The following is an 11960-nucleotide window of genomic DNA, read 5'->3' as shown; positions in this document are numbered from 1 at the left end:
TGCCATCTTGATCCAAAATTGAGATCAACTGGGCCTGCTCAGCATTTGTGTACATGCCACAGAGCATGATAGGATGTTATTTGCTTAATTTTATCATGCAGTACACCTGTTTGGAGGCATCTGCATTCATTATGGTCCTCCACTAATTTATTCAGGTTTTTCCTTTAATTTGTCACACGTCTGTATTTAAAAAAAAAAATGCAGTTTTATTGTACAGTATTATCTGTGGTGATTAAAATAATAATTTTCAAAAGCTTATTGTATTACCTGCATTTTTAGAGCTTAACTAGAGCTTAGGCAAAATGCAAGTAAATCGTGCATTACTGTTACTGAGTTTAGTCAGCTTTATTATATTCCTTGTAGTCTGCTCCAAAGCCTCTTCTTCCCAGTTTTTCCAGCAGGAAGAAAGTTTCTCCTATTGTCTTTTTTATACTGCCACAAGCCATCTTAGGTCAGATTGAATGGAGATTGAACTGTATTATTAAAGAATCCGCAATCTCATTTACACCAACCTGCAAATTGGCCCACATAAAATGAAGTACAGACGTGCTCAAATTTGTTGGTACCCTTGCAGCTCATTGAAATAATGCTTCATTCCTCCTGAAAAGTGATTAAATGAAAAGCTATTGCATCATGTATACTTGCATGCCTTTGGTATGTCATAGAGCAAAGCAAAGAAGCTATGAAAAGAGATTAATTTTGCTCATTCTACAAATATATTCTAAAATGGCCTGGACACATGTGTTGGTACCCCTTAGAAAAGATAATAAATAATTGGAGACATTAAATAAACTAATTAGTTTGGAATATCACTATAATCCAATCATGTAATCAGTCATTCAGCCTATTTAAATGAAGGACAGTAGTCACTGTGCTGTTTGGTATCATTGTGTGCACCACACTGAACATGTGTGCTGCTTTGCTGTGCCTGGAATCTGTACAGGGTACAATGAAATCTCAAGACTATCAAGGCATTCTGGAGTGAAACATACTGCCCAGTGTTGAAAAGCTCTGTCGCAGGTCATGGGTCCTCCAACAGGATGATGACCCAAAACACATGGCTAACGGCACCCAAGAATGGATAAGAACAAAACCTTGGACTGTTCTGAAGTGGCCTTCTATGAGTCCTGATCTGAATCCTATCGAACATCTATGGAAAGAGCTGGAACTTGCAGTCTTTAGAAGCACACATCAAACCTGAGACAGCTGGAGCAGTTTGCTCAGGAGGAGTCGGCCAAACTACCTGTTAACAGGTGCAGAAGTCTCATTGAGAGCCACAGAAAACGTTTGATTGCAGTGATTGCCTCTAAAGGTTGTGCAACAAAATATGGTTTAATGGTCCCATCATTTTTGTCCATCCCATTTTCATTTTATTTACCGTCTGTTGAAAATCAAAAGCAAAGTCTGATTTCTATTAAGTATGGAATAAATAATGGTAGATGCCAATTACTTTTGTCCGTTATTTCAGAGGAAATTGTGCATTATTTTGTTTTTTGTGGAGGGGTACCAACAAATTTGAGCATGTCTGTAACTGAAATAACAATGTCACAAAATTATTAAAATCCACTGATGCCACTTTAATAAGTAACAACTTAAGAAAAGAGGGGCTAGGTATCATTCATACTGCAAGTACTTTCCCACACTATCCAGACAATACACATGTTTAGAATATACATCACACAACATGCATATTGTTTTCCAAAGATCACAAGTGTAAACTGTTTCAAGCAAGTACAGCCAAGACAAAGAAATAAATAAATGTATAACAAAAGCTCTTTGTATTGCAACATCTCAGTTACTGTACACTCAAAGATGAATCCCAAAACTGTCAAATCAAAGATCAGCAGAGCAGTTTTCTGAAAGTAAAAGATATATTTAACTATTAGCAGGCTGGTGAAACACCAATGTCTGTAGGTTCAAAGAAAGGCTGCAGTAACACTGGGTTTGGGCCATGTCTGGGTTGTTAGAGCTATATAATTAAATAGCAGTGAAGCTCTGTTTCTCCTAGAAAATAAATATGACATAAATTCAAATGAAATAATTAGTTTGTCTCATTAAAGAAGCAAACCAACTAAATCTCATCTAAATTAACCAATAATACTTTCACATCACTAATTCACCGATAATTAAACTGAAACATTACAAACCCAATGTCTCCCCTCCCAGTACTTTCAATTGCTACATTTTAAATGCATGTTTTTCTGCATTATTATTATTTATAGTTGCATTAAGTTCAAAGACTATGCATACATTTGCTTTCTGGTTGTGAAAGCAAACTAGTACTGGGAATCATTACTTCCGATTACCTCTCATGTTGAAACTAATTTGTATCTACAGTTGTACTAACCCGGAAAGCAACCCCATCACGCCCAGTAAAACAAACAGGAGGTGTACAGACCCTGCTAGAAAACACTTCAGTGTGCACAGACTGACAAAGTCCACTAGACACGACAAACCACCCGATCTGTACGAGCAACAGGGCTGATCATTCAAGCCCAGGCTGCTGCAACCGGAGAGTAAGCAAGCGCTTTGTTGTGCTAAGCTGTTATTTTCGCTGTGTAAACTAACTGGTGGTGATGTTTTTTCTTCCAGCAGATCAGAGCAAGTACAACACATTGCACGTCTAGAATCGCTACAATGTGTCATTCACACCGAATGTTATTTCATTTCATTTCCTTCAGATGAATTCCATGTTTCCGTAAAGTGCGTAAACTGTGCGTAAATTAAAGCCACCGCCTTTATTGCGATCTAAACCTACAGGAAGTAGAGCTAAGATCATTCACTGCATCGTGTTGAGATGTAAAGGATTATAGAGAACATCACAGTATGTGTCTATTTCATTACAGGTAAAAGTGCAACAGTAAGTACAGTAACAACTAAAACAGTCATTTAGCTGACATGTTTTTTAATGTTTGTAATGATGTTGTTAATTGTGTCCATTAATACAGGTCAGCTCATTTCAGCTTCATTGTTGTAACTATGTATTTTGTATTAATCTTATTTAAAGGAATGGCATCAATGGAAGGACTGAGTTCTGCAAACACCCAGTTTGCCTTGGAGCTCTTCAGGAGACTGAGTGCAACTAAGCCCAGCGGGAATGTGTTTTTCTCCCCCCTGAGTATCTCCTCGGCTCTGGCCATGGTCTATCTCGGAGCTAAAGGGGAAACTGCAAGTCAGATGGCAAAGGTAGCGCAGTCTACTGGATCCTGTTTTCGTAAATTATTTAGATATGCATTTATAGCCTATGTAAAAGAAACTGAAACTGACCATGCTATTCTTGCAAGGATGTATGCACAGTTACCTGCTTGCTGAGCCAATAGTTCTTCTAACAAGAGAATACAGAATCCTCAATATCAGTGTGTCTCTTCCTTTTCTCTTTTTCTTTTTCCTTTTTGTGAGTCAGATTTATTTGCAATATGGATGTTCGACACTTGTTTATGAATGTGATTGGGACAAATGAATCCCCTTCAATGTCTTGATGCAGGTTAGTTTTGGCCAGATGTGTTTATAATGAGTTAATGATGCACCAAGATAACCAGCTGGGTAACGTGGGAGATGGTGTCTAATAAGCCTGGCTTGTGTACAGGTTAAGCATAACCTTCTGTGTGAAAGTGTGTAAGAAAACTGCAAACAGCCACTGCTGTCCATGCTGCACTTTGTTGTATGCTTTAACTAGTATATAGGTAATCTCAGGCAAAACTGGTGCAAACCAGACTTCATCAACTGTTGAGCTTGTCTTCAATTTGATCAGAATGCAGTGTATTTACCACACCCTCGTTTATTTTTTTCTTCCCCCCCCCCCCCATGGATGTAGTAACTCAGACATACTGTATGCCTTGACAACACTGTATATGTTTGAGTTTCTGCCCTTTTCCTTACTCATGTCAGCTACTTAAAAGGGGAGACATATTCTAACTGATGTCACACCCTGGCTCACTGGATTAGTAGCATTAAGAAAAGCTATTTTAAACCTGTTTAGCTCAGCATTGTAATAGTTATATCACTGTATTGTAAAGTTATGTACACATTTTTAAAAATCCTGATGACATAACATCAGTAGTAATTTGTTTTCTTGTGTATGGCTAAATACCAAAAAAGCTTCTTGCATCATGGGTTTTGATGGAACTGTACCATATGTGTTGAGTAGATTTAAATGTTATAGTTGCGTATACAACTGTGATTATGAAAATAGCTCCCAAAGTAACTGTGCTGCATGCAATGGGAAATGCTGAAAGCTCATGACAAGGCTACTGAAAGGCCTCTGTGTGCTGTCACTCAGATGAGCCCTCATCTTTGTCACTGCTCATCTGTACAGACTGCACTTCTTCTGCTGTAGGCAGATGGCCAAGAAACCTAGGAAAGCCATGTCCGAGGCCTGTCAGCCATGCCTCACTGACTGCTGTGCCAAGATTTATTGGAAACTTTAAGGAACATACACCATTTTATCCCCAATGCCTCTTTTTTGTACTCTTTTCTTGGTATAGTACTTAGCACTGCAAATGCATAATTTCGATTTTTTATCTTTTTATCAGGCTCTTAATTTCAGCAAAGACAAAAATGTCCATTCCAGTTTTGAGGCACTCAATTCTGAGATCAACAAACCTGCTGCTTCTTACCTGCTGAAACTAGCCAACCGGCTGTATGGGGAAAAGACCTTTAATTTCCTTCAGGTGAATAACATCATAATTGTCGAGCTATATTATGTTATATTGTTCGTCTATCTGTGAAGTTCAGAGAATTAATTTTCTATTACTCTGCTTTAGGAATTCTTGGAATCCACAAGGCAGTTCTACCACGCAGACCTGGTTCCTGTGAGTTTTGCGGGAGCTCCAGAAGAGTCACGGAAGCAGGTCAACATCTGGGTAGAGGAGCAGACAGAAGGTTAGCCTTGTATAGCCCTTAAATAAACTCAATATTGCTTTCAGTTTGTGGTTCTTATTGCAGTTGTGTGCTAATAGTTTAGTTCTGATAAGATCTCCTTATTCCTTAAAGAAATAATTGCAGTGCAGTGACAGACGGTGCTAATCCTACTGTTTTGGTTAATATATTTATATTTGAACATGTCCCTACAATTTAATTGGAGATGCATCTCCTTATTCTCCACCTTATCTGCAATGCAGTGAGCTATTGGTTCATAGTTGCCACCTTTTATTAACCAGGGATAATTAACCAAGCTTTACTTCAGTGGTGGTTGAAGTGAGTTAAAGTAGCCCTTTGGGATCCCTTGGGATGAAAGGCACTATATACACCGATCAGTCATAACATTATGACCACCTGCCTAAAATTGTGTAGGTTCCCCTTTTGCCGCCAAAACAGCCCTGACCCGTCAAGGCATGGACTCCACTAGACCTCTGAAGGTATGCTGTGGTATCTGGCGCCAAGACGTTAGCAGCAGATCCTTTAAGTCCTGTAAGTTGTGAGGTGGGGCCATGGATCGGACTTGTTTGTCCAGCACATCCCACAGATGCTCGATTGGATGTTCAACACCTTGAACTCGTGATTCATCAGACCAGGCCACCTTCTTCCATTGATCCGTGGTCCAGTTCTGATGCTCACATGCCCATTGTAGGCGCTTTCGGCCGTGGACAGGGGTCAGCATGGGCACCCTGACTGGTCTGTGGCTACGCAGCCCCATACGCAACAAACTGCGATGCACTGTGTGTTCTGACACCTTTCCATCAGAACCAGCATGAACTTTTTTCAGCAATTTGAGCTACAGTAGCTCGTCTGTTGGATCGGACAACACAGGCCAGCCTTCGCTCCCCACGTGCACAGTGAGCCTTGGCCACCCATGACCCTGTGGCTGGTTCACCGCTTTTCCTTCCTTGGACCACTTTTGATTGGTACTGACCACTGCAGACCGGGAACACCCCACAAGAGCTGCAGTTTTGGAGATGCTCTGACCCAGACGTCTAGCCATCACAATTTGGCCATCAACTTTGAGGACAAAATGTTTGCTTGCTGTCTAATATCCCACCCACTGACAGGTGCCATGATAACAAGATTATCAGTGTTATTCACTTCACCTGTCAGTGGTCATAATGTTATGGCTGATTGGTGTAAATGCAAGATGTTATTATTAGTTTGGAATAAATCTATTATGAAGAAACAGCCTGTTGTGTTCAGAACATGAGAAGTACTTTTCCACTGCGAGTTTTCCTGCATTCTGACAATGTTTCTTCTAACATAGTTATTGCCTTTATATTGATATCTATATTGACAATAATGTATTCATTATTTACAGTTCAGTAATACATCCTCATATACATATTCTATATATAATGTCATTTTTGAGTGAAATCTGCCATTTATGTGACCCTTTTTATTTCACAGGTAAAATTCAAGACCTGTTGAAACCAGGAACAGTTGATCCTTCAACAATACTTGTTCTAGTGAATGCAATCTACTTTAAAGGGAATTGGATGCACAAGTTTGATGAAAAAAACACAAAAGAAATGCCCTTTAAAATTAATAAAGTAAGTGGATAGACATGGAAGGAAAGTTCTGTGTATTTCTCTATTGTTAAATAAGTCTTACAGAATTTTGCTTCAGACATTATTCTGTATGAGTATTCTGTATGATTATTCTGTAACATGTCTGACACAAGCTGCAATTCTGTTTTTATTGTTTATGTTGCTGTGTTTAGAACGAAAGCAAGCCGGTGATGATGATGTACCAGATGAAAAAGTTCCCCTTTAATTATGTTCCTGAACTGAACCTGCAAGTCCTGGAGCTGCCCTATGTTGGTGAGGAGCTCAGTATGTTTATCCTGCTGCCAGAGGAGATCAGTGATGGCTCCTCTGCACTGGAGAAGGTAACAATACCGACTGCTTGTTGTTAACACATTGACAATCCTTTAATGTGTTGTACTGGCTAAATCTTAAACTGCTAATCAGAACAAAACAAAACAAAACAGCATTTTCAAGTTTTCTTCCCACTTTATGTTTCAGCTCGAGAAGGAGATGACTCTGAAAACAATCCATGAATGGACAAAGAGGGAGAACATGGACACTAGAACTGATATAATCGTCCATCTTCCCAAATTCAAACTGGAAGATGATTATGAACTGAAATCCCCACTGGCCAGTCTGGGGATGGTGGATGTGTTTGATGGAGTTCGAGCTGACCTGTCGGGAATGAACAGTGGCCCGGGGTTGTTTTTGTCTACTGTTGTCCACAAGTCCTTCGTTGAGGTGAACGAAGAAGGCACAGAGGCTGCAGCTGCCACAGCAGGCATTGTTGCATTCTGCATGATGCGTGAGGAGCATTTCACTGCTGACCACCCATTCCTCTTCTTCATTAGACACAACAAGTCCAAGAGCATTCTCTTTTTTGGGAGGTATTCCTCCCCGTAACTGAGGTGTTAATGTCCAACACAGAGTGCACAGATATGTAATAATAAAGTAACGGTTCTATTGATTTAAAAGTTTGTGTTATTATTATTTCTAAATGGCTGTTGATGATATTGAAATACATAAATAGAAATACAATCTCAATGCGAACTTACCTAGAATACTAACAAATGTTGATATAACTTTATTGTGGGGGACATCACTGGTCAGGACAGGAGACTGTATTTTACAGAAACATCTCTTTCCAAAGAGCAAATTGGTATTAAGTACGGGTTTGTAATTTGTGATATTGTCTGATATTTCGTCAACATAATATGTATTCATTATGATCGTGTGAACGTTCACTGTTTCAGAGATCAGTGCTATTTTGAAAATGAGCGTGATGCTGATTGGTTAAAATGGATAAATTGCCTTTTGATATAAATCAGGGATGTCAAAAAAAAAAGCATAGGCATTGTGATTACAAGACATATAACTTGTTTTAGATTAAACTGTGTATACTTTGTGAAAAAGGTACCCTCTAGGATTATATCCATAGCAATAACTTGAATTATGCGTGGAATTGTCTTTTATTATGTTTTACCACAAAGCTCTTCAAATAAGGTGTAACGATTCCACAATTTTTCAATTCAGTTCAATTTTCGATTTTACTTATTATTTTTCTTCCCATACTTGTCTCTAAATTAATAACCTTTTTAGACAACAATTATTATAACACTGCCAGCCAGGAAATCTACAATAACAGTTTATTATCAGTAAATTAACAGTAAGGGCTTATGAAACGCACTTTAATGGACTTTAAGTAGTTCTAGATTTGCATTAACAGTTTTTCTGGAGTTACTGAATTCAAAAGGAAAGTTATAAACTTGCTGATCTGATCAGAGGTCAGACAGACGTGCTATATCACTTGTGATTCTTCAATTGCGTATCAAAACAAGAGCATATACATAAAATATATACATTTTACAGATGCATACATCAGGCAGAAAACGCGCTTTTCAACACTACAGTGCCCTATAGTAGAACATAATTTGCATCAAACAGATCAAGACATTGATCCAGAGACCTGGGTTTGCAAAGTGGTTCTCCTCCTACCTCAGTGACCGGACCTACCAAGTGACATGGCGAGGTTCCTCATCCACCCCCCAACCTCTCCTCACAGGTGTTCCTCAAGGCTCCGTCCTGAGCCCCCTCCTGTTCTCTCTCTACACGCGCTCCCTGGGCCCCCTCATCGCATCCCATGGTTTCTCTTACCATTTTTACACAGGTGATGCCCAGATCTTCCGGTCTTTTCCCTCTTCTGACCCTCTCATCCCCTCTTGTATCTCCTCTTGATGCACTCGCACCACCTCAAGCTCAACCTCTCCAAATCGGATCTCCTCTTATTTCCCCCCTCTTCCTCATCTGCTGCTGACCTCTCCCCTTGGAATCCACCACACTCTCTCTCTTCTTCCGCTAATTACCTAGAAATCACCCTCGATCCTGCGCTCTCCTACACCCAGCACATCACCACGCTGACACGCACCTGTAGATACTTCCTGAGCAACATACGTCGAATCTGTCCCTTCCTCACAGACTACTCGACTCGACTGTCTTGACCACACTGCACCAAGCTACCTTCAGTCCCTGGTCTCTCCATACATTCCCTCCAGGCCACTGCGCTCCTCCAGTGCCAGAAGACTAACTCTGCCTCCTCTCCACTCCCCTAAGTGGTGGAACGACCTTCCCACGGAAGTCAAAACAGCAGAGTCCTTGACCTCCTTCCGGTGCTTACTCAAGACACATCTTTTCAGACTCTACTTGTAATTTTGTCATTTGTTCTCTTGTAAGATTGCACTTATACAATGTTTTGTCATACTCTTGCCTTTGCATTACTAGCACTTGTATTGTTTATTGTGATTTCCTTTATTTTGACGCTCCCTTTCCCTTAACTCTTAACTTTGACTTAACATCTTGTCTGCACTTATCAGCTTTTAAATTCTAGGATGTAAGACCTTATATATTGTTTACTGTATCTCCTATACAATTGTATAAATTGTGAATTTGTAAAATGTATTATGCCTTGAATTGCATTGTATTATTGCACTTTGTATTGCTCTTATATTTTGTAAGTTACCCTGGACAAGGGCGTCTGCTAAAAAGTAAGTATTAAATAAATAAATAATAACATAAGAACGGATAAGTGTGAGAAATGCACATACGCAGAGATATTTACTGTCTGTTGTGGTTTTGTTTTTGCGGATACTCAAATTAATTTTGGTTTGGCAATGCCAAATAAATAAATAAATCGCGACCCCGTCTTTAAATTCGATGGTCAAAATGAAACACTCTTTTATATTTTCATATATGGCTCGATCTTCGATTTGGATTTAAAAATGTACACCCCTAATCACTAATACTCATTGCTAGCTAGCTAGTTAACTTACGTTACTGCTGCTGGACTGGAGGACCGACATCAAATCTTTGATTAATTGACTTACCAACGTAACCATTACGACACACAATGTGATTGGCCTGCTGAGCGCTGTGGGCAGGATGCTGGACGTTTGAATGTATTGCTCCTTCATTTATTGGTCTATTTGTCTGTCTTTAACCAACATTTTTTTTCCCGTGACAGCCTTCAAAATGAGTACTCTGTATGAATGCCTTTTTAAAGTAGTGAAGTGCAATACTTAACTCAAAACATACTTAAGGAAAAGTAAAATTACCAATTTTGAAAAATACTCAAAAGTACAAAAGTACACGAAAAATCTACTCAACGAGAGTGAAATGTGTATGTGTATAACTCCCTGGATTTTTATGACGCATTCACAAATACATCATTATACCAAAGAGGATGTTTGGTTATAGAGTTTATACACGGTTGCTTTTTTATGTATACAAAGATTTTGGGATTAGGAATCACCCCAGTAATAAACATGCATAATAAATATTTTGTATTCTAATGGAAACGTCACAGTTGGGAACCTATTATTTTCCATGATGCTATATTTCTGAAACCATGTTGTGCAGTCGGTAGATTTCAGAAATATTTTCTATATTCAAAAAATATTGTGTACCCAAAACTAAAAAACATGGAGAATCAGTTGTGGACTGTTTGAACTCTAATGGTGTTCATGGCAAACTGAGGTCCAGTGTGTGGTGTTATGGATGTACATGAGGTGATGCGAGAGGGGGCCCCGTTCACGGGGAGATGGCGGAAGCCTCATGGTGTCTGTACAATACGTGTGTGAATAAACTAGTTGAATAACATTACAGTTAGAGGTGAATCCTTTCAAAACGCCCCAACATGACACAGTGGACACAACCTCCTGATGACCGGTCCATTGGCCTGGATATTGTGAGAGGCTGCACTGTGCTATACATGATGTGATCTATTCTTCTTCTTACCTGTACACCTCCTTCTTTAAATGTATCTAGCTTGATGTTTAGTTTAATGTAATTGGTTTAGAGATATTTAGATTAGTAAAAAGTTAGGGGCTTTCACAATTTTTATACTTCACTTGTTGCCACTGGATGGAATGGCAACATACCTGACTGACTTCTTTCCACTGCTTTATTGAGGCAGTACAGGAAAATAATTCAAATTAGGCACAATTTTAATACAGTGAGGGAAAAAAGTATTTGATCCCCTGCTGATTTTGTATGTTTGCCCACTGACAAAGAAATGATCAGTCTATAATTTTAATGGTAGGTGTATTTTAACAGTGAGAGACAGAATAACAGCAAAAAAATCCAGAAAAACGCATTTCAAAAAAGTTATAAATTGATTTGTATGTTAATGAGGGAAATAAGTATTTGATCCCCTATCAATCAGCAAGATTTCTGGCTCCCAGGTGTCTTTTATACAGGTAACGAGCTGAGATTAGGAGCACTCTCTTAAAGGGAGTGCTCCTAATCTCAGCTTGTTACCTGTATAAAAGACACCTGTCCACAGAAGCAATCAATCAATCAGATTCCAAACTCTCCATCATGGACAAGACCAAAGAGCTGTCCAAGGATGTCAGGGACAAGATTGTAGACCTACACAAGGCTGGAATGGGCTACAAGACCATCGCCAAGCAGCTTGGTGAGAAGGTGACAACAGCTGGTGGGATTATTCGCAAATGGAAGAAACACAAAATAACTGTCAGTCTCCCTCTGTCTGGGGCTCCATGCAAGATCTCACCTCGTGGAGTTTCAATGATCATGAGAACGGTGAGGAATCAGCCCAGAACTACACGGGAGGATCTTGTTAATGATCTCAAGGCAGCTGGGACCATAGTCACCAAGAAAACAATTGGTAACACACTATGCCGTGAAGGACTGAAATCCTGCAGCGCCCGCAAGGTCCCCCTGCTCAAGAAAGCACATGACACCATGACGGACACTTACTTGACTGTCATACTTGACTGTCCAGAAAACCTGTTCGCATGTGGATGCTTAAGCCAGTGGAAACACCCATTTAAGCGTCCGGGGCTGGTGGAAACGGGGCAATAGAGCTGTCACAAATTATACACATTTCACAAAACACAATCATACTAATTAAGTTAGTTGTGCGCTGTAAAGCTGCATTGTCGTAAACATGTCATGATGATGATGTTGATGTATTAATATTTTAAAAGGAAT

The 11960-nt window shown here is 39.5% G+C and overlaps 1 protein-coding gene across 3 annotated transcripts; it reads left to right on the top strand.

The window, feature by feature from the left end:
• Positions 1 to 2377: 2377 nt before the first annotated feature.
• Positions 2378 to 7419, top strand: LOC136768417 (leukocyte elastase inhibitor). Of its 3 annotated transcripts, none has more exons than XM_066722630.1 (7): positions 2378 to 2516; positions 3008 to 3186; positions 4533 to 4670; positions 4764 to 4881; positions 6334 to 6476; positions 6647 to 6814; positions 6951 to 7419. In XM_066722630.1, the coding sequence occupies exons 2-7, from the start codon at positions 3010 to 3012 to the stop codon at positions 7353 to 7355; spliced, it is 1149 nt and encodes a 382-aa protein (XP_066578727.1). In that variant the 5' UTR covers positions 2378 to 2516; positions 3008 to 3009; the 3' UTR covers positions 7356 to 7419. The 3 variants fall into 3 exon arrangements, with proteins under 3 accessions (XP_066578727.1, XP_066578742.1, XP_066578736.1); XM_066722645.1 differs by lacking the exon at positions 2378 to 2516 and adding an exon at positions 2624 to 2846; XM_066722639.1 differs by lacking the exon at positions 2378 to 2516 and adding an exon at positions 2624 to 2860.
• The last annotated feature ends 4541 nt before the right edge of the window (positions 7420 to 11960 follow it).

The sequence above is a fragment of the Amia ocellicauda genome, chromosome 2, assembly GCF_036373705.1.
Source record: "Amia ocellicauda isolate fAmiCal2 chromosome 2, fAmiCal2.hap1, whole genome shotgun sequence".
Classification (NCBI taxonomy): Eukaryota; Metazoa; Chordata; class Actinopteri; order Amiiformes; family Amiidae; genus Amia; species Amia ocellicauda.
Note: the sequence above shows the minus strand (reverse complement) of the source record. Positions and strands in the feature narration are given on the sequence as shown.